This window comes from Emiliania huxleyi, assembly GCF_000372725.1.
Source record: "Emiliania huxleyi CCMP1516 unplaced genomic scaffold EMIHUscaffold_5, whole genome shotgun sequence".
NCBI lineage: Eukaryota > Haptophyta > Isochrysidales > Noelaerhabdaceae > Emiliania > Emiliania huxleyi.
This window is the reverse complement of record NW_005198244.1, coordinates 1341062-1361300: the sequence shown is the minus strand read 5'-3', so window position 1 is coordinate 1361300 and position 20239 is coordinate 1341062. Positions and strand designations below refer to the sequence as shown.

The 20239-nt window shown below is 66.3% G+C and overlaps 9 protein-coding genes across 9 annotated transcripts; 1 reads left to right on the top strand and 8 right to left on the bottom strand.

Annotated features, from left to right (window-relative positions):
* Nucleotides 1-454: 454 nt before the first annotated feature.
* On the bottom strand, nt 455-1364 carry EMIHUDRAFT_308697 (hypothetical protein; the record flags this gene model as incomplete). Its single annotated transcript, XM_005767168.1, has 4 exons — nt 455-604; nt 785-821; nt 1100-1197; nt 1353-1364. 4 exons carry the CDS (start codon nt 1362-1364, stop codon nt 455-457), a joined length of 297 nt encoding a protein of 98 aa, XP_005767225.1.
* Nucleotides 1365-1892: 528 nt separating this feature from the next.
* Nucleotides 1893-3146, bottom strand: EMIHUDRAFT_448222 (hypothetical protein; the record flags this gene model as incomplete). Its single annotated transcript, XM_005767167.1, has 5 exons — nt 1893-2104; nt 2249-2293; nt 2362-2400; nt 2574-2633; nt 2805-3146. 5 exons carry the CDS (start codon nt 3144-3146, stop codon nt 1994-1996), a joined length of 597 nt encoding a protein of 198 aa, XP_005767224.1. The 3' UTR covers nt 1893-1993.
* Nucleotides 3147-3454: 308 nt separating this feature from the next.
* Nucleotides 3455-4430, bottom strand: EMIHUDRAFT_197363 (hypothetical protein; the record flags this gene model as incomplete). The annotated part of the gene is made up of 2 exons (XM_005767166.1): nt 3455-3709; nt 3894-4430. The coding sequence occupies 2 exons, from the start codon at nt 4428-4430 to the stop codon at nt 3455-3457; spliced, it is 792 nt and encodes a 263-aa protein (XP_005767223.1).
* A 745-nt stretch (nt 4431-5175) lies between these two features.
* EMIHUDRAFT_461605 (hypothetical protein) lies at nt 5176-10128 on the bottom strand (the record flags this gene model as incomplete). The annotated part of the gene is made up of 11 exons (XM_005767165.1): nt 5176-6798; nt 6954-7042; nt 7118-7201; nt 7258-7482; nt 7749-8237; nt 8336-8659; nt 8751-8884; nt 8932-9134; nt 9190-9263; nt 9337-9735; nt 9853-10128. 11 exons carry the CDS (start codon nt 10126-10128, stop codon nt 5394-5396), a joined length of 3702 nt encoding a protein of 1233 aa, XP_005767222.1. The 3' UTR covers nt 5176-5393.
* A 204-nt stretch (nt 10129-10332) lies between these two features.
* Nucleotides 10333-11448, bottom strand: EMIHUDRAFT_432644 (hypothetical protein). The gene is made up of 2 exons (XM_005767164.1): nt 10976-11448; nt 10333-10905 (listed from the first exon to the last, which is right to left on the bottom strand). The coding sequence occupies exons 1-2, from the start codon at nt 11360-11362 to the stop codon at nt 10426-10428; spliced, it is 867 nt and encodes a 288-aa protein (XP_005767221.1). The 5' UTR covers nt 11363-11448; the 3' UTR covers nt 10333-10425.
* A 234-nt stretch (nt 11449-11682) lies between these two features.
* Nucleotides 11683-12630, top strand: EMIHUDRAFT_197359 (hypothetical protein; the record flags this gene model as incomplete). The annotated part of the gene is made up of 3 exons (XM_005767163.1): nt 11683-12166; nt 12337-12427; nt 12498-12630. The coding sequence occupies 3 exons, from the start codon at nt 11683-11685 to the stop codon at nt 12628-12630; spliced, it is 708 nt and encodes a 235-aa protein (XP_005767220.1).
* Nucleotides 12631-12797: 167 nt separating this feature from the next.
* Nucleotides 12798-13610, bottom strand: EMIHUDRAFT_197358 (hypothetical protein; the record flags this gene model as incomplete). The annotated part of the gene is made up of 1 exon (XM_005767162.1): nt 12798-13610. The coding sequence occupies one exon, from the start codon at nt 13608-13610 to the stop codon at nt 12798-12800; it is 813 nt and encodes a 270-aa protein (XP_005767219.1).
* A 2260-nt stretch (nt 13611-15870) lies between these two features.
* On the bottom strand, nt 15871-17004 carry EMIHUDRAFT_448219 (hypothetical protein; the record flags this gene model as incomplete). The annotated part of the gene is made up of 4 exons (XM_005767161.1): nt 16837-17004; nt 16305-16699; nt 16058-16109; nt 15871-15984 (listed from the first exon to the last, which is right to left on the bottom strand). Coding segments are annotated over exons 1-4 (720 nt in total), but the record flags the coding sequence as incomplete, so codon positions are not given.
* A 167-nt stretch (nt 17005-17171) lies between these two features.
* EMIHUDRAFT_432641 (hypothetical protein) lies at nt 17172-19945 on the bottom strand. Its single transcript, XM_005767160.1, has one exon. It carries the CDS (start codon nt 19901-19903, stop codon nt 17408-17410), a length of 2496 nt encoding a protein of 831 aa, XP_005767217.1. The 5' UTR covers nt 19904-19945; the 3' UTR covers nt 17172-17407.
* Between the last annotated feature and the right edge of the window lie 294 nt (nt 19946-20239).

The following is a 20239-nucleotide window of genomic DNA, read 5'->3' as shown; positions in this document are numbered from 1 at the left end:
CGCAGCCGTGCGGTACCGCCACGGCCTCCCTCGCGGCGTACGCTCTGCGGAACCCGGCCCACGGCGGCGTTGGCGTCGAGGGGTGAGCGACCTCCCCGTGTGTGTGTGGGTGTGTGCACACATACGTGCGTGTTGATACGTTGCGCTCTTCGTGCACGTTTGTCTGTGCCTTGTTATGTCTGTAGTAGTACACGCCCTGACCTCGCCTGTTGTATTCTTGTGTGTCTCGAAGGTGCTCTCTTGCGCCCCCATCCGCACACTTCTTGCTCGTCCGCGATGTAGGCATGTGTAGATGTACGTGTGAGATTTTTCACACACAATCAAAACAGTCATCTCTGCTAAATAAAACACGAAATGTGTCAAATGATGTTCTAGTTGTTAAAGCTTAAACGCGGAAGACACACCTCACTGCAAGATAGACGGATACGCATGCCCCAACCGGCACCTGTTAAGCTCACGCCTTGACGGCGTACCGCCGCTGCGGAAAGTGCTTGTCCTTCTTCTGCTGCTTTTTGGTCTTCATGCCCGCCTCCTTCTTGGTGAGGGCCCTGCGGATCGCGCGCGTCTGCTTCTTGCGCAGGTCGAGCGGGACGAGGTCTTTGTCCTGCGGCGGGCGGCGGGCGGGGGTGAGATGGGGTGGGGTGGGGTGGGGCGAGCATCGCGCACAGCGTTTGGGGGCAGCGTTTGCGGGGTGTGTGGGGTGATGGAGAGAGGGGGGGGGGGGGGGGGGCCAGGAACCCTTTTAAAAAATCCCCAGCTGGCCCTTCTTTGCCTGGTTCATGACGGGGAGCCCCCCCCCGATTGACTTGCGGACAAACTTGCTGCGGGGCAAAAAGGGAGAAGGGGGTAAGGGGAAGGGGGGGGGGGGGGAAAAACCCCGGGGCCGCCTGCATGCCGGGAGGCCTCCCTTTTTCCACTCCCCCCTTCCATCACCCAGAAGCATGCCTCCTCGAGGCCAGAGACTTTGCACGCCGGCCGCTGTTTTCCCCCCCGCAGTCCCACCATCCACACACACACGCGCGCAACCCCCCCCCCCCCCCTCCCTCTCAGGCTGCCCATGCCCCCGCATGCACATCGCCGGGGCCGTGCGGGCACTCACATCTTTGACAGCTTGGACGCAGCGCCGCCGGTCACCTTGGCGACGCGCAGGGTGGCGAGCTCCGACTTGAGCTCGTCGAGCTGCTTTGTCAGGTCCGCCTTGACGGAGGAGGGACGGGGGCGGAAGGACGGCGGTGAGACAGCGCGGTGCAGCGAGGCGGGGCGGGCGCAGCACAGGCAGCGAAGCGGTGCGCGAGGAGCCGAGCAGCGAGGGGCGAGGCGGGCGCCTTGGTCTTTGTCCGCAGCTCGTGCACCTTGACCTTCATTGCTGCTGCGGCTGCGGCGACTGCGCGGGGCGAGCGGGAGGGGGGCGAGGGGCGGTGAGAGGGGGGGAGGGAGGAGAGCCACGAGGCCACAGAGAGCAAGGAGATATGGCCCGGGTGGCGCAGGGTCTCCCGGCCATCAGCTGCGATAGGCACAAGGTGGGGCAAGGCGTCGCGGGCGGCGGGCGTGGCTTCATCGAGTCGCCGCGCGTCCCGGCCGCCCGTGGCCGGAGGGACAGGCGACGGCAGGATGGGGAGATGGATCCGCCAAGGGCAGACGGCGTGGGCCACGACTGGGGCCGCTGTGCCGCCGTCCATGCCGGCATATGCAGAACCCGGCGACCAAGGGGGCGCAGTGCTGGCGTGGGGTTTCGCAGAAGGAGCGTCGCCGGAGCGATGCGTGTGCGGTGTTGTGATGCGCCGTCGGACCCCGAGCGCCCGTGTTTCGCCGCGGCGTGGAGCGCTGGCAGCACGAGAGAGCTGACCTTCAGAGCTGGCCGCGTGACGACTTGCTTCACACCGGGCGGACGCTTTCTTTTCCAGCGGTATTCTTCCTTCTGGTATTTTGACAAATCCACCGCGACGCGGACCCCCCCCCCCCCCCTCTACAGCGGCGCGCCCTCATCAGACGGTCACTCGTCGCCGGCCACCTCGCCGTAACGCTGCCTTATCTGCTCCGGCGACTCCACCGCCACGGTGCCGCCGCCGTACGTCGCCAGGTCGAGGTTGCTGCCCACCGGCACCTGCGGACGAGGCAGTGCAGTGGTGGACGGACGCATCGGCAGACGTGTCGTGCGCTTGCCGTGTGCGGGTCGTGGGCGTGTCGTGGTGCGCATCGGTTGCGAGTTGGGCGGCGAAGACGGTGGGGTCGCGGCTGGCTACACAACCTGCGAAAACGCGATCAGCCCCAGCACGAGCGCTGCCCCGCCCGCCTAGAGACGGCGCGAGGACGGCTCGAGGAAGGTTCCGGGAAGGGCGCCAAGCAGCCGCCGCCGCCCGCCAGGTTGACGAGCGCGAGGCCGCCGCCCTCGCCCGCCTCCTGCGCACACACGGCAAGGGGCGGCGGCGTGGTCGCCGGGCCGCGGCGGGCGGCGGCAACGGGGCGGGAAGGGGCGGCACAGGCAGCGAGAGGGAGTGTGGAGTGTGGAGGGTGAGAGTGAGTCGCACAGTTCGTGTGGCTGGACGTGTCTCGGAAAGGTCTCGGCGTCTCACCTCCTCTTTCCACGACTCGCTCAGGAACTCGGGCGGCGGCGGCGCCTTGACCGCCGCCACCTAGTGTGTGGCACGAGGGCAGCGGTTGAGGGCAGCGGTGAGGGCAGCGGTGAGGGCAGCGGTGAGGGCAGGAGGCAGGCAGGTGAGGCGCCGTGGCAGGCGGGTGCGAGGAGGCACGGGGGAGGAGAGAGGGTGCAGAGAGGAGAGAGGCGGCAGCGGCGGGTCCGCCACCTTTTTTCGCGACGAGAGCGTGTTGAAGTCGAAGCCCTCGTCCAGATCTCCCGACAGCTCCGCAGCGGCCCGGCGAACCTCGGCCTCCTCGCGCAGCCTCGCGCGCTCTGCTTCCTCCTTTGCGCGCTTGGCCTCGGCCAGCTTCGCCTCCAGCGCCGCAATCTCATCGTCCGCTTCGCCAGCGGAGAGCCGCGGTGGGCGGAGCAGTCTCGGCAGCTGCGGGATGGCGGGGAGCGGCACCGCGGAACGGCGCGCATTCACGAGTTGAATCGTGGGCTGCCGCTGGAAAATGTGGGCCGCGGATGAGACGGCGGCAGCAACAGTCAGCAGTGAAGAACGCATCTGTCGAATCCCGACGAGCTAGTAGGATCCCTGCCAAAGCTGCCCGCAGCCCTGAGAGGCGTCAAAAGAAGAAAACCTGCTGATGCGCTCCCCACTTCCGTTCCCCTGTGTCCCTGATCGTCCTTCCAAAATCCTGCTCGTGCAGGTGGGGACCCTGTCTTCTCCCACCCCTTGTTTGGTGTCCAGTCCCATCCCTCGGCCTCGCGGTTTGGGCGGCCGTTTTCTTTCTTCTTCTGGTCTTGCCGGATTCCTTCCTGGTTGCTTGTTGATAGATGTCTATGTCTGAGGGGGTCTACTGTGCCAAACAGTCACCCCGGTGAACTCCGGTGCTCCTCGACGGCACGCCAGATGGCTTCCGCCACCTCGCTGTTCACCTCGGCCTCCTTTGCTGTCTCGTGCCCGCCGCCGTGCTCGAACCACTCCAGCGCGCCATAGATGGAGCCGAGGCCCTGCCGCCCGTATGGCGCGAACGGGTCCTGCCTCCCCATGCACGCGATGGCGGGCAGCCGCGCGATCGGAGGCGAGGCGTGCAGCGGCGAACCGCCCGGCGGGAAGATGGGCGCCTATGGCGCAACCGCGGCACGCGCTCACCGGAAATTCGCGCGTCGCTCTCCACCGAGGAGCAACTGTTGCATAAGGCGAGGCGCGCGGCGGCAGCGCTGAGAGCAGCACGTTGCACGCCCACGCCGGCGGCGCGCCCTCGCCGCGCGCGACTCGCTGCAGCGCCCGGGCGGTGAGCATGGTGACCATGATCGCCCCCTGAGAGAAGCCGACGAGAGCGTCGTACGGGCCGTGCTCCGAGATGTGCCGCTCGAGCCGGTCCAGCGCAGCCTCGTACCCGATGTACTCGAACGCCACCGCCGGGTCCATCATCGCTTTGACGTAGGCATCGCGGTCATTCTGCCCATGCCCGCTCGCATTCTCAACGCCGTACCAGCCCCAGTACGGCCCCGGTCCAAAGAGCTGCACCAACCGCGGGTCGATGTTCTCGCTCTTCCACGCGTGGTCGCCTTCCAAGAAGTCAAAATGCACCACGTCGGGCGGGCCGAGCGCGCGCCTGAGTCGTGAGACCTGCATCGCGTTGACGTTGCGGTTGCCGCCGCCGCCGTGCAGCGAGAGCACGCGAAGGCTGCGCTGGGGCGGCGGCGGCGCCGAGGCCTTCCCGCCAGACTCAAAGTAGGTGCTCAGCCTCTCCTCGTCCCACGAGAGCATTGCGGCGTGAACCTCGACGTCGTCAGCAAACGCCGCGGCGCGGAGCTCGAGGAGTCGCTCCATGGAGGGCATATCGGTGTGCAATGTTGTGGCTGTCAAAAAAAAACGTTTTTGACATGAAGTACCATCGGACAGATCTCACCACCACGAGTACCAGTAGTGGGGTGTACATGTGCTAGTAGAAAGGCGAGATCGTTGGGTCGTTCCGCATGGGCGCCGGAGCCTCCACCGAGTCGAGATAGATTGCGCGCTGCGACGTTTGCCGCCTCCTCTCGGACAAACAACCGACGTCTCCCTCGCCTTGGCCCCTCTGAAGTCACTGGAGGTGCTCGTCCTCGGGCGTACCGAGTCCCGACGCAGCAGTGCCATCCCCTTGTCGGGCGCATGCCTTGGGGCTGGGGCGCTCGCCCTGTCGCAGATGACATGAGCGATTTCAGCGTTTAGCGCGCCGGGATGCGGACGATGCCCTTCTGTAAAATGTAAAACGCATTTCCGTGTTGGTCGAATCCATATGTGCCTGTGCGCTGTGGCCCGGTATCACCGCACACATACCGTGCGGACCATCATTGTAATGTAGTCAGTACATAACCGGCGCTGAAGGTCCACACATATTCATATATACGCGTCACCGCGAAGCCTCATCTTACGGACCATCTTTTAGACCGGCCGAAGGTCCACACATACAGTACCGCGAAGCCTCCCAAAAAGGCGAGGCCGGCGCACGGGAGCGAGCACGTGTTTTTCTTCTTGCTCTCTAAAGAGACCGGATTTCTCGCACGCTTTTTTTTCTTTTTTAGGTTTTGAACGGTGTAGTTCTGTAGATTTGTACGGTGTAGAAAAGAGAAAGCGTGCGTCTGTCTCCGAGGAACGCGACGCGGCCCCGGCGGTTCGCTGCCGCCCTCAGCACTGCTGACTCTCCTCCGCTCTCCGCCCGGTTATGGGCCTCTGCTGCTCACATCTCGCCGCCACGCGCAACTGCTCGACTGTCCGCGGCGCCGGCGCCGGCGCAGGGGCGTCGCAGATCACGCCACCCCCTCAAGCGCCGCTCGCCCAGACGTCCTCGAAGTAGCGCTGATTGGGGCCGACGGCGCAGAGCTGGTCGATGTACGCGCTGGCCTTCTGCTCCGTGAGGCCGCCCGCGCTGCTGCAGACCGCCTTGAGGGCCCGCTTGACGTCGGGCGCCATACGTGCCGCGTCGCCACACACGTACACGCGGGCCTTGCCCTGCAGGAGCGGCCACAGCGTCTTAGCCTCGCGCTTGATGAGCTCCTGCACGTAGATGCGCTCGCCGGTGCGCGAGTAGGCGACGTGCAGCGCGGCGAGGGTGCCATCCGAGACGTAGCCCTCGAGCCGCTCGCGGTGCAGGTGCCGCTCGGGCCGGCGGCACCCGAAGAAGAGGTGCGAGGTGCCGCTGCCGCCCGCAGCGCCCGCCGCCATGTCCTCGAGGAACCCCACAAAGGGGGCGAGGCCGGTGCCGGCGCAGACCATGATGGCGGGCGAGTTGGGCGGCGGCGGGCGGAAGGAGAGGCCGACGCTCTTGGTGCGCACCCAGACGAGGTCCCCCACCGAGCGCTTCTTGAGGTAGTTGGACGCCACGCCGCGGTGCTTGCGACCGGTGGGCGAGATGGCGTCGACAACGCCGACGGTGATGGTGGCGCGGCCGGCGGAGCCCCCCTTTGCGTTGGGCGATGACGAGATGGAGTAGTAGCGCGGCTTCATCTGCGCGAGGCAGGCGAGCAGCTCGGCGACGGAGAGGCTGACCGACTTGGCCGACATGAGCAGCTCGAGGACCGTCGCCTTGGTCGCCACCAGGTCGACCATGCTCAGCTGCGTGCGGTCGTCCTCGTCCGTCGCGCGATCGGCAAGGAGCTTCAGCGCCGCTGCCGAGCACGGCCGCACGAGGTCGACCGAGCGCAGCAGCAACGCCTCGAGCGAGACGGCGCGCGGCTTCCCGGTCAGCGGCGACGGCGCTCCCGCACTGGCGCCGCTCAGCCGCCCCGAGAGCGAGCGGCCAAGCTTCGGATGGGATGCGTCACCGCCACCGCCGCCGCCGCCGCCGCCGCCGCCGCCGTTGGCGCCATTGGCGGAGAAGCCGCGCGGAAAGGTGACGAGCGTGCTGCTGTCGAGTCCCATCCGCTTGAGGAGGGTCGCCACAAGCGCCGGGGCGTTCTCCGCCATCACCATGAGGTGGTCGCCAGCCGCGTAGCGCAGCGGTGCGTCGCCGGACGGGTGGACGGCAGCCTCGAGGGCGAGGCAAACAGTCGAGGTGCCGTCCGGGTCGTTTGGTGTCAGCTCGCTCTTCTCGGCGACCTTTGCGAGCACCCACTCGCCGTCCCGCTGGAAGGGGAGCACGAGCGGCGTCTCCGAGAGGTGCCCCTCTTCCTCGGCCGGCACCACCGACACCTCCGGGATGGCGAGGGGTGGCCGGCTCGCAGCCGACCTGCAGCCGGTGCGGGGAGGGGCGGGTGGGTTGTGGTGATGCGCGGCGTGGGCAGGGGGGCCGGTACGCAAGGGCGCGGGCAGCGTGGGGCCGGTGCGCAACATCTCGGAAGGAGCGCTCGATCTCGGCTATTTCGGAAATCTAGCGCGCCTCACCCCGCACGCTGCGAGAGCTTGATGCCGGCGGCCGCTGCCAGCGCGGGCCACAGCTTGGCGGTCCACGCCACGAAGTCCTCCTCGGGCGCCTTGCACAGGGCGCAATCTCGGGGTCAGCGCGTCAGGCCAGTGCCTCTCGCCGGGCTCCGCCTCTCGCCGGGCACCTTCTTCGAGTCTGCCGTGTGGAGGTCGAGCAGCCTGTGGCCTCCGATCTTCTCGAGCGACTCGTCGAGCAGCGTCGGGATCGCCTAGCGGGACGCGAGGGCAGCTCACAGCGAGGCACACGTCGGCGACGCGCCGCGACCGCGCCGGGGGAACGGGCCTGGAAAGTGTCTGCCCAATCCGAGTGGCCGCAGCCGAGCACGGCGAAGCGAGCGTCCACAGGCCTCTCGTGCCTCTCGATCGCCGCGCCGCAGAAGTTGACGAAATCGCCGGCGTTGGCGGGCGGGCAGCCGTTGTAGGTCGCGGAGAGGACGAGCAGCAGCCCGTCCGTGCCGAGCGCCGGGTCGCCGATGGCCTCGTTGAGCGGCTTGACGGTGGGGGCGAAGCCGAGCTCCTGAGGGAGATGGCCCGATGCAGCTGAGCCGAGGCGGGCCGAGGCGGGCCGAGCCGAGATGAGCCGAGCCGAGCCGAGATGAGCCGAGATGAGCCGAGATGAGCCGAGCCGAGCCGAGGCGGGCCGAGCCGAGCCGAGCCGAGCCGAGCCGAGATGAGCCGAGATGAGCCGAGATGAGCCGAGATGAGCCGAAGATTGAGCGGTGGGGGGGGGCGAGGCTCCTGCGCGGTCTCCATCACGCGCTCGGCGAGCTCAGTCGTGGAGCCGCCGTCGGAGCCGTACAGGATGGAGAGCGGCGTGGCGTGCCCCTGGCTCGACTCGTCGAGGCTGAAGACGACGGCCGGCTGCGCCGCAGCCTCCGCCTTCTTGGCCGCCTCCGGCTTGTGCAGCTGCGGGCGCGGGTGCAGCTCGAGAGGCATGTTTATGCCGGTGAAGGCCTGCTTCGGGTTGTACTCCACGTCGACGCCGTAGTGGGGCGAGCAAGCGGGGTAGTGCGGCCACTCCGACTCCTTGAGCTTGGTCGCACCGGGCTGCTTCGCCCAGTCGCCCGCCGCCTTCTGGATGATGAAGTGCTGCAGCAGCTTGACGGCGCAGATCTTTTGCTCGGTCAGCGTGAACTCCTTGCCGATGCACGCGCGCGGCCCGTGCGAGAACGGCGCGTAGGCGAAGGGGTGGGGGACGCCCTCGGCCCACCGCTCGGGCTTCCACTCGTGTGCGTCGTCCCCCCACTGCGCGGGGTCGAGGCGGAGAGACTTGTGTCGGGGGTGGGGCGGGGACCGGGAGGCGGTTCCGACTGCGTCCGTGTGTGCGGCGGAGAGGCTGGCACCTGCGCCGGGTCGAGGTGGAGGGGCAGAAAGGCGAGGAGCAGGTTGGTCTTCTTCGGGAGGTGGAAGGGCGTCTTGCCTTTGCCCGCGCTGAGCGCCTCCACCACCTCGTTCCGCTTGAAGATACCGGGCACGGGCGGCACGAGCCGGAGGGTCTCCTGCGGCCGGGGGGGCGCTGAGAGGTGCATGTTGTGCGGGCGAGGCGGGGGAGAGAAGGGGAGGGGGGAGAGGGGGGGGGGGGGGGGAGTCTCCGCCTTGATGGCCCAGTCGAGGTACTTGAGCTTGTTGAGGTGCGCCCACTTGACCTCCGGCTCGTCGCCGAGCACCTGGGGTGGAAGGGAGCGCTCTGGTGAAGGAGGTGTGCACATGCCCGCTCCTCGGAGCCTCGCCACAGAGCGCCTCTTGGATCTCGGCCACCAGCTTGGCCTGCGCCGCGGGGTTAGCCGCGACGAAGCAGAAGAAAGAGGAGAGGGCGACGGCGGTCGAGTCCTGACCCGCGAAGAGGAACGACATCAGCTCATGCCCGATCACCTCGTCCGGCAGCTTCTCGCCTAGCACAGCCCGCGGCACGCTGTGTAGCGCTCCGCTCCCTCCTGACCAACCCGCCCTGGCGGCTTCTCGCCTGAGAGCGTGTCTGCCGTCTCGAGCATGCAGTCGAGCAGGTCAGGGCACTTGGACAGCGCCTGCGTCTCGCCCCGCCGCCTCCGCGCGAGCAGGTCCTTGGTGTACGCCTGAGCAAGGCCGGCCAAGAGGCCTCTCGGAGGCCGTCGGGTGTGTGCCTCCGTCGGGGCGTCTCTCCGCCTTGAGAAAGTCGGCCGAGTCGTGCGACGACTTCATCGTCTTTGGAAAGAGCCACCAGAGCTGCGGCGGGATGTTGCCCATGTCCGCGTTGATGTCGAGCCAGTTCTTGAGGTGCTGCAGGAACGGCACCTGTGCACAGTCCACAGGCGGTCACGGCGTGGCGACGATGTCACCTCCAGCTGCCGACGCGGGAGCTGTGCACCGGCTCGCCCGAGAAGGACTCGAACGACATGCCCATCAGGCAGGTGCCGAGCGTCTCGACGGCCATCATGACCGTGTAGTCGTAGATCCGCAGCGGGCCGACACCGGAGCCTAGGTCCTTCCGCAGCTTGCCGACCAGCAGGTCCGCCTGCTCGTTCATCAGCGGCACCATCTGCATCATCCCCTGCCGCGAGAAGGGCTTGAGCAGGATCCGGTGCGCAATCGGCCACCAGCGGTCGTTGTCCGACGCGATGAACAGGCCATTCCCAAAGAGGTACTTTGTCTCTTCGATGCCGGGGAGGTTGTCGTACACCTTCGTGAATCCTACCGCCTCGAAGATGCCGCCATTCTGGAAGGGATGGTTGGTGTAGATCTGCTTCATGGCCTCGTGCGAGTAGACCTGACGAGGCGACGTGTGAGTGCCTCACTGCAACTGGCGTTCGCTCTCTCTTTGTACGGTACCCTCTCTTTGTACGCTACACTCTCTTTGTACGCTACCCGGGCACGCGGCTCTCACCATTGCAAACTTGATGAAGCCGAAGTCGCATTCGCTGCAGCCGTCGATGCCGCCGAGAAAGCCGAATCGCGAGAGGCCATACGTCTGGTTGTCCGTCGACAGCTTGAAGGTGTTCAGCAGCTGCCCCACCAGAGGCAGCTTGATTGATGGATGCGTCGGAAACTTTCTTGTCCCGGCAGGCGGCTCCTCTTTCTCCTCCTCGCGGAGCTTGAGGGCGAGCCAGGCCAGCGCCGCGGCGGCGGCGGCGGCAGCGGCGGCGGTTGCAAGGCGCGTCATCTGGCCTGCAGGTTGTATATCCACCGTCGGTCTTGCGTCGGAGTCGGCGTCGGCACGGTCGAGGGGCGGTGTTTTCTTAAGAAGTTCTCACACCGCTCGTTGTGCACTTCATCTTCAAATTTGGGCCACCAAGTCCAAATTCCTGCGGAACGCGCACCGCGGCGCACCCCTTGCTGCCAACTGCACAGCCCAAGAGCCAAGTCGCAACGCTCCTTTTTCTTTGGAATCATGCGCACACATGAAAGAAACATGCCTGTGCGAAAGGCGAACAGTAAGGCGCACGCCAATCAATCCAACCTACGCGTCGCCGCCCGCGGCGAGGCCCGCGAGCGCCTTCATCGCCCTCCTCCGCCGCGCCTCCTCATCGAGCGCCGCCGCCACCGCCTCGACCGCCGCCGCAGCGTCGCCGCGCCCCGCCAGGCGCATCGCCTCCAGCCGCACCTCCCCCCGCAGGTGGGCCGTCGCCGCAAACGCGGCGAGCAGGAGGCGGCACGCCTCACTCGGCGCGCTGCAGCCGCGCAGCTCGAGCAGCTGCGACACGCAGCCGTCGATCCCGCGCGCGGCGTCAGCCTCGCGCAAATCAGCCTCCGCCCCCCGCGTGAGCGGACCCTTGTAGCTCGCCACCGACTCGAGATGCTCGCACTCAGCGGCCGACGCAGCGAGCGCTGCGTAGGAGATCGCCGGCAAAGGCTCCCACTCCTCCAGCAGCCGGTCGCCGTTGAGCGGGCAGCCGTCCTCGGCGCACTCGACCGTCATGAATGGCATTTTGCTTAGCACCTGCAGACGCGGGTTTGACGAGGCTGAGAGCCGAGCGCTGTGCACCCTGCCGTGAAGAGCGCCATACCACCTCGCCGACGGTGAGCAAACCGATGCCGAGCACCTCGCACATCATAGAGCTAGACGTGGTGCCGTCGCGCGCCACGTGCTGCGACGGAGCCATCGAAACCACCCTCACGCGGCTGCCAATCTCCTCGACAGCGAAGCGGCGCTCGCGCGCCGCCGCCGCGTCGATGACGACTTGCCCGTACGTGAGGTTGGAGTACGCCTGCGCGTGCCGCAGAACCGCGAGCGACGATGCATCATAGACGTGCATCATCTCACGCTGCCCTGGGGCGACGAGGCGCTCGATCGGCACAGGTATGCACGCGAATCCCGGCACGCGAGGCGGCGGCGAGGTCCGCTGGAGTCGAATCGCTGCGACGCTCGAGAGTGCGATGAGGAGCAGTTTTTGCATTGCGCAAATAGGAAGGTGGGCTGCTCAGTGTGAACAGTACACTGAGGCTATACCCGACAGAGCCAGCTCGCGTTCGGCTCCTCGCGTCCTCGGCCCAGAAGAATTCCAGAATTGTACGAAGAAACTCGCTCGCACGACACTAGGCACGGGACTGGCGCGCACTGGCACTAAGAATAATATACCTACAGAAGAATTCCAGAACCGTCAGCGCCAAAAAGAAATCGCGCGAACCGGTTTTGATTGCAAACTTGGATCCTCGCGTTGTTGGTTCGTCACCGCTCCGCACGGGGGCGCACAAGCATAGCGGGAGGGAGCTGCCGATGGAAGGGGCAGAACTTGGCGCCCCCTCGCTACAGATGCTGCGCAGCGACGAGGAGACGGCGGATGTCGTCATAGCCCTCGACGATGGCTCTCTCCTCCCAGCACACCGCTCGGTGCTGGCCCTTGCGTCTCCGGTATTCAGACGCTGCTTGTACGGGCCCATGAAGCTTCCGGCAGACCAGATGTTTCGCATGCGAGGCAAGGACCCCGCCACCGTGGAGGGGCTGCTCGCCTATTGCTATGGCCTGCCGCGGGTGACGCCTGAGACTGCAATTCGGCTGCTACAAATTGCAGATGAGTTCTGTGTCGATGGGCTGAAAGCCTGGTGCGATCGCTGGATCGTGACAAACCTCGACGATGGTCGATTCGACGACGAGGCCGCGGCCAACGCGGTTCGGTGGGCGTGCGAGTACCGCTGCCCCGCATTGCAACGCTCCCTACCTCAGAGGCTTGTGAAGCTGCTCCACGATCATCTCGACGCGGGTGAGCTGGAAGCTGCTAGGGCGCTCGCAGCATCACACGCAAGCTTTGCACCATCCCTGGCCGCTTCAATGAAGCAGATCGACAAGCTCCTCGGAATAACCGGCTCAATCATTTTTGCACGCGTGTGAACAGTCATCGGCACCGTCTCGGTATCTTCGACCTATCGGCAGGGCGCAGCGCGCAGGCATCCGTACCCGACAGCGAGCACGACCTGAGTTTGCTCGGCGTCACTGCCGATGCGATTGGCTTGAGCAGCGGCGGGTGGCACGCGCTGACGCTCTCACGCACGATCGCTCTTCGAGGGCATGCGGGGGGCAGTCCCAGCCCGCAGGCTGCGCAGCCGCGCAGCCGCGCAGCCCGCGCGGCCAATTTTTGGAGATTGCGGCCGGACTGTGACGCGACCGAAGGAGCGAACAAGGGCATTTTCGCGCCCCATGGCAAACGCGCACATACCGGACTATTGAGTTTATTGTGAGAAATACGGGACCGATCGCGCCCCGTCGTAGACACGCCATCATGCGCGGAAAAAAGAACAAATATACTTCTTACTTGCCCAGGAGCCAGGGGCCAGGGCCCCACCCCCAGCGGCTCTTGTAAAAAGAAAAAATATGCGGGCTTTGGGTGCGTGAGATCATGCCGCCGCCTCACGGCGCTGCGCCTCCTCTTCTTGCTCCTCGTATTCGGCGAGCGCGCGCTTCCACTGCGTCCTCCACGCCGCGACGATGACCCGCTGCACCTGTCTCGTTACCGAGCGCGTGAGCTGCTGCTGTGCTCCGGGCATCCGGACGAGGAGCGACTCCGACTCGGCTAGCACGGCATCCTGAGGCACGGTGAGGGTGTGGTAAGGGGCGAGCTGTGGCGAGACGAGGCTAGCGCAAGGGCGCACCTCGATGAACTCCCGCGGCAGGGGTGTGCCGCCCCCGCCGCCGCGCTGCACGAGCCGATCCGCAAGGTCAGTGCAAAAATGGTTGCAGTTGCGGTAAAAGAAGTCGTACTCCGCGGGCGTGTAGTCGGTGGAGCCCATCTCGTCGAGAAGCGCATCTATCTCGCCGTCGCTCAGCTCCGCCGGCCCCAGGTTGAGAGTGAGAAGCGGAGGACCTCCTGCGGCATTCTCGACTATCTGCGGGACAGTCCGCTCAACCTCGCCGTCGTACGACCACGTGCGGCCGCCGAGCGAGACGGTCATCTTTGGAAACCAGAGCACATCCTTCTGCGTGATCAGCGAGAGCGTCTTGCACAGCCCTGGAGTGCCAATGTCGAAGACGCGCACCACCACGTCGCGGGCACTGCACGGGGGCGGCGATGCCTCGCGCGGCGGCGGTGCCAGGCTGCCGCCCTCCCGCGCGCTGGTCAACTTGGGACGTGCGGCGAGGCCGATCGCCAGCTCTGGCAGCAGGAGCCACACGAGTCGGGCCGCGCGACTCGATGAATGTGCCGCGCGCATGAATTAATTTATTAAGTAAAAAGAGAAATTAGAGCATGTCGCACAACACTTTTGAAGGGCTAGGTTCACAACCTTCGGCTAGGTGGGGGCTAGGGTAGGGTAAGCCGTCGCCCCCACCACTTCGGCGAAGAGATTTTTCACACCCGAAAGAAGCCGCCGCTAGACTCGCTCTGCCTCTGTGTTCGTGCGTCGCCCATCTCCTGGAGATGCTGCTCTATTTATTATTCGACTCGCACTACACTTTTCTAGCTCGCACAACATTGGGCACGTGACTGGCGCGCACTGGCATACACCAAAACAATACACCAACACAGCAACACCAAAATAACAAAGTAAGAGCTACATACACTGACAAAACAAACTCTCTCTCCCAAAATAAAACAAAGAAAGGCGCTCGGCGACACACACAGCGATTTTTGTACGAACATACGATTTTAAGAAGGTGCGTGTGTCGTGCTATCTAACGTCTCGAAGCCCAACACAAGCTCGCATTCACAGCCCGCGCCCCTTTTTGCGAATTGAGGCGTTTACGCGCCCCCGCCCCCCCAAAACTTTTCCGGCACGTCCCCAATAATGCACACGCTCACGGCGCTGTCCGCCCTGGTCTCGCTGGGCGTCACACCCGCGGTCCTCTGCGCACGGATGTCCGCCCTTCTTGTGTTGGGAGCTCTTGTGCTGCTCTGGCGCAGCTCTGTTCAGTCTGCCAAGCAGTCGCCACCTCTGGCGGTGCCACAGCCCCGAGCACCCGCACGATGTCTCTCACAGCCTCCGGCACCTCCTCGGCGGCTATCACAGCCTCCGGCGCCACCGCTCCCCTGCCGACGCGCGTCAGACTGCGTGCCATCTCCGCCACAGCTGAGCTCACTTCCGCAGGGGGCGTGGCAGACCTTGCCGTACTGGAGATTTGCCGGGCGGTCGTTTTGATTGTGCCTCTTTCGCGGCCGCATCTGAAGGGGCGACATAGTCTGTGGTTTACTGCGTAGCATCAGGTAATCACGGACTCTCTGGAGAGCAACACCGACAGCCGTCAAACCGGGTGTACACATCATATATCACGTATGAGGCAAGGGCTATAGGGGCATGCGTGGCGCCGCAGCAAGCCGCAGCACACCAGCTCAGCGGGTGTCCACGTAACCAGCGTGGACGCAAATAGGCGCGGGTCTTCGTTCCGGATTCTGAGATGTTTTGTGCGTGTGTGTATTGTGTCATGCGCATATTTCTGGCGTATCGCCTGGACCTCATCCCCACAGCATGCGGCCCCACAGCGACGAGCTGCGGCGGCAATCACAGCAGTGCGCCACATCGGTACTGTCCGGGTACGCGCATGTGCCAGAGCGAGACTCGGAGCCAAAGGCCTGGCAAGCTCGTCTGCAGTCCGAGTAGCCGTCGAGGCACCGAGAGCATGGCCATGGGCCGGAGGGCGGCGAGCCAAGCGATCCGCCCTGGCGCCTCGGCGCTCGCGGCGGCCCGCGCCTCGGCCGCCCGCCCTCCTCCGTCCTCCCCTCCTCTGCCGCAGCGAGGCACCCCGCCAGCGCGTCCTCCCGTGCCGCAGCGGCGACGAGCTGCAGCACCTAAGAAGTGACGGTCGGCCGTGTGGGAGAGGCCCAGCGAGTGTGCCCCCCTCGCCCCCCTACAGCCGCAGCCGCCTCCTTCCGCGCGGCGGCGTCGCTCGGCGGCAGCACTCGCTCGAGCCCCGAGGCGGCAGCGGCGCCGTCCTCTGCTTCCGCGAGGGCGACGGCGTCTAGGTCGGCGCTTGTGAGGCACTCGAGCGGCCGGATGCCTAATCTCGGGGCATCTCGGATCATCTCGGGTCATCTCGGGGGCACTCGAGCGGCCGGATGCCTGCCGCGCCGCACGCGCCCGGCAGCGAGCAGCAGCCGCCGCGGCACTCGAGCGCCGCCGCCGGCGGGTGGGGGCGCAGCCGGAGGGTGGCGACGGAGAGGACGGCCGTGAGCAGCCTCTGCTTGACGGCGCTGTCCTGGTGCGTCTTGCCGATGAGGTTGGGCGAGATGTTGACCTCGGTCAGCAACGGCGTGCCCCGCCGGTCGACCATGAAGTCGAAGCGGAGCAGCTCGAAGGTCGCGCCCGCCCGCACGCCGTGCCGCCTCAGCGCACCCTCGACCGACGGGCGAGCCGCGGAGAGGAGGCCGCGGATCGTGCGCCGCATGCGGGCCCAGAGGGCGCGCGGGTCGTGCCCCTCCTCGCGCAGCCTGCGCCTCAGCGCGCAAGCCGCGGACTCGCCGCACGCGCGCACGTCTGCGGCGAAGGCGGGCAGCTTCCATACGGGCGAGTAGTCGTCGATGACAAAGCTCTCCTGCCGCGCGAAGCCGGCGGGCGAGGCGGGGTACTCGGCGCTGCCGAAGCGGACGAGCGCCTCGAAGAGGAAGTTAGGGTAAGGGTTGGGGTTGGGGTTGGGGTTGGGGTTGGGGTATGGGTTAGACGAGCGCCTCCTCGAAGAGGTAGGCGCGGAGAGGCCTCACCGAGGAGAGGAGGACGTACCTGGGTAAGGGTAAGGGTAAGGGTAAGGGTTAGGGTGTGGGTTAGGGTCGCACCGAAGAGAGGAGGACATACCTGGCGGGACGCGAGTGCGGCGTGCAGGGCGCAGGTAGTCCCGCGGCGCGAGAGGCGATGCTTCCCGGGGTGGGGCGAGGGCGTGTGGTGGAGGGGGTGTCAGAGGCGTCTACGAGGACGCACAGCCCGAGGTCAAAGACGCGCGGCACCGAGCGGAGGAGGAGCGGCTTCACGCGCCGCTGGACGAGCGCAGCGTTGAGAGAGCGGAGGTAGTCCTCGCTGGCGTTAGAGGGGAGCACGCGCACGCCGCGGTGCTTGACCGACTTTGAGAGCCAGCGCGGCCATCCGTGCGCGTCGGCAGCGCCTTCGCTCTTCAGCCGCCGGGCGAGCGCTCCCAGCTGGTCGGGAAGGATGTAGGTCTCCGGCGCAACGCCCTCAAAGGTGGACGGGTGGGCGGCGGCGAGCGAGGCGGCGAAGACCGCCAGCTTGGACTTGTACGCGAGCTCGTTGAGCCCTCCCACGTGGTTGACAATCGGGCCTGCGCCGGCGCGAGAGCCGCGTAGCGGCCGCACGAGCGCCTGTTTACAGCGGGAGGTGTCAGCGGCTCCTCTTCAGCGTAAGCTTGGCGCGGGCAGGAGCAGTCACCTATTCGCGACGGACTGACCAAGGTGGGAGAGTTGCCGGCTTGAAGCGCGGTGCAGGAGGAATGAGCCACCGCGTCGGTCCATGGGGATCTCCACGACCAGAGGAGGCTCCAGTTTCGCCCCTTGGTGACGCGCATGCCGAGAGAGGAGGCGGCCTTGCCGACCGGCTCGAGCGGGCGGAACGAGGAGCCTTCGGCAAGCCTGAACGTGACGTCGGTCCGCAGCGCCATTGGTCGATGCGGGCCACTTTCGTTCTTTTCGCCGCTGGCGCACGAAGAGGCTGGCGAGTAGAGGCCCCGCCCACCCAGGAGGACTCGGGCCGGCCCGGGGCGAGCTCTGCTCCAAGAGACCTCGAGAGAGATTGCGTGTGCCTCTACTCGCCAGGTAAAGAGGAGAGAGGGACTCGGCGTGTTAGAATTCTTTTTAGCACCATCGAGGCGTGTTCGCCTTCCACATACATATGTACAACATGCAGTACACCTCGCTCGCTCTTAGCCCATGCACGCCTCTGCAGCGCGGCCGCTCGGCACGCGCGCCCCGCTCCCTCCCACTCAGCCATGCCGCATGCAGACAGAGCTGGCGATACTCATCGCGCCAGCTCGAATAGATCCGACTCGTGGAGACCCCGAGTCGCCCGGACCCTCACTCCTCGGGGTCCGCCACGCCGCCCTCGGTTGTGCCGGTCGGGGCGGTCGGGCCGGTCGAGTCGCTCGAGGAGCAGACCGTCGCGGCCAGCGTGAAGGTCGCCTCGAGGCGCAGGTCGCGCGACGACGAGCCAACCTCGACGAGGAAGGCGCCGGGGACCGCCACCCACGCCGTCTCCTCCACGCTCCAGATCGAGAGGTCGCGGCACGTGAGCTGCAGCGCCACGGCGACTCCCTCGCCGGGCGCGAGGCTCTCCGTCTTGACGAAGCCCTTGAGCTGCCTGCGGGGCTCGCCCGAGCCCTCCGGGAAGGAGAGGTAGAGCTGAACCACCTCCCGTCCGCCCGAGGCTGGCCCCTCCTCCGCCGAGATGCGGACCGCTAACTCGAGACGGCCCCCCGCCCCCGGCGGGAAGGCGGCCGGCGGCTCCTCCGCCCACTCGTAGCCAAAGGAGGTGTACGAGAGGCCGTGCCCAAACGGGAAGCCGACCGGCTCGTCGTGGAGGCCGAGGTAGCCCACGTGGAGCGACTCGGTGTAGTCGCAGTCGTAGTGGACGCCGTACCCGCCACCGCCGCCCTGCGTCCACAGTCCCGCCACGCTGCTGATGTGCACGCCTTCCACCGGCTGGCACGGCAGCACCGTCTGCTCCTCGGAGAGCGGGATGGTGACGGGCAGCTTGCCCGACGGGTTCTCGCGCCCGAGCAGCACGTCTGCGATCGCGTGCCCCGTCTCCTGGCCCGCGAGGAACGTGTGCACGATGGCGGTCGCATTCGCCGCAAAGGGCAGCAGCACGGCGCCGGGCGTCATCGCCACGAGCACCGTCGGGATCGTCGCCCTGGCGAGCACCTCGCCAATAAAGCCGCTCTGGTCGAGCAGCAGCGAGGGGCGGTCCTCGCTCTCGGCCGCCGTGGTCGCGCCGCAGACGATGGCGACGTCGGCGCGCTCCATCGCCGCCACGGCCAGGTCGACGTTGTCGTCGTGGTCGCCGTTCACCACCTCGACGGCGGGCGGCGCCGGGTCGAGGGGCAGGTGGAAGGGGCCCTCGCCCGCGTACTCCACCCGCTTCTCCCACGCGGCCCGCAGGCCGGCGGCGACCGAGGCGGGCGAGAGCGGGATGGTCCGGCCCGAGCCGCCGATCGTGTAATAGTTTGCGAGGTTCCACTGCCGCAGCATCGCATCGATGTCGTTGCGCGCGTCGCACGCGGAGCCGACGAGCGCGACGCGACTCCCGCTCTGCAGGGGCAGCAGGCGGCCCCCGTTCTTGAGCAGGGCGACCGACTCGGTGGCGATCTGGCGGGAGAGGGCGACGTGCTCGTCCGAGGTGGCGCGGGCGCGCAGCATCTCCTGCCCGCAGTACGGCGGAGTGCAGGTGGGCACCGCCCGCAGCACCTCGGCCAGCACGCGGTCCGCCGCGGTGTCGACCACGCCTGGCTCCGACGTCTTTGCGAGGTTGTCGGGCGAGAAGAAGTCGTGGCTGCCGTCCGTCAGCATCCGGTTGCCGGGCAGGAGCATGTCGAGCCCCGCGTTCTGGTAGCCGAAACCGTGGACTGCCCACCAGTCCGACATGACGAAGCCGTCGAAGCCGAGTCGCTCCCGCAGGTCGCGGGTGAGCAGCTCCTTTGAGCCGCACGCGTAGGTGCCGTTGACCAGATTGTACGCGCACATGACGGCGGCGACGCCCGCCTTGAAGGCGGCCTCGAAGGGCGGGTAGTAGACCTCGAAGGCGGTGCGCTCGTCCACGCGCGCATTATAATAGTTGCGGTTCGTCTCCTGGTTATTGAAGCCAAAGTGCTTGACCGTCGCGCGCACGCCCGTCGATTGCATGCCCTCTATGTACGTCGCCGCCATCCTCGATGCGAGGTGTGCAGACTCGCCGCCGAGGTACTCGGCGTTGCGCCCGCCGCGCGCAACCCGTGCGACGTTGACTCCGGGAGCGAGCGCCACGTTGACTCCCTTGGCGAGGAACTCGTAACCGAGCGCCACTCCCCAGCGGCGGACGAGGGCGGGGTCCCAGGTGCCTCCCGCGGCAAGAGCGCAGGGCCAGGACGTCACCTGCGCAATCATGGCGGCGTGGTGCGTCCTGACCCCTTGCGAGGCGTCGTGTAGATTCAGGGAGGGGAGGCCGAGCCGCTTGATTGGCGGGATGTTGCCGATGTAGTACCCATCCTTTGCAGTGTGGCTGTGCTCGTGATAGCCAACGCCGTCCATCAGCATCACCTTCTCCGACCAAAGCAGCTCCGGCTTGGGCTGGGAGCTGTTATCAGTGGTGTACGTGGATACATAAGGCTCCGATTCTTCGTCGGTCCGACCCCATTGCAGCCATGAGCTGCTACCCGTGGCTACGCTCTCTGCCGTCGCCGAGACCAGAGAATTCGCTGTGCCGGCGACATGACCCACCGAATCGAGCACGCTGTCGAGGAGGAGCTCGCGGTGGACCGGTGCGGCGAAGGCGCACGAAGCTACGCACGCGAAAGCGACGCCGCGTGCCATATACATACATTAGCTGTTGTAAGGTTGGTGGTTGTCGGCACAAGGAGGCCGACCAACGGCGAGATCTTTCTTTTTCTCTTTGCCTCTTTGATCACCTTTCTCCTACCTACCTCTTTGATGAAGAATTTTTGAGGCCGTCAAGACGCCTGTGGGGGCAGTTTCGTATGAAGCCGTCTGCTCCCCCCAGTAGGCACACACTAGACAGATAGGAGGAGAAAGGGGACGGTGGGTGGACGAGAGAGACACAAACACACACACTCACTAGCTGACGTCAGCTTTTGCGTCTTGACGATCAGGCGCTTCGTCGCACTTTGGCACTTATCGCAACGACGGGGCTGCGAC

Coding starts and splice junctions, on each gene's coding strand:
- EMIHUDRAFT_432644 (XM_005767164.1), bottom strand. CDS start 11,362: ATGCAAAAACTGCTCCTCATCGCACTCTCGAGCGTCGCAGCGATTCGA. Junction 10,906..10,975: donor GTTTGCTCACCGTCGGCGAG/GTGGTATGGCGC, acceptor CCGCGTCTGCAG/GTGCTAAGCAAAATGCCATT.
- EMIHUDRAFT_432641 (XM_005767160.1), bottom strand. CDS start 19,903: ATGTATATGGCACGCGGCGTCGCTTTCGCGTGCGTAGCTTCGTGCGCC.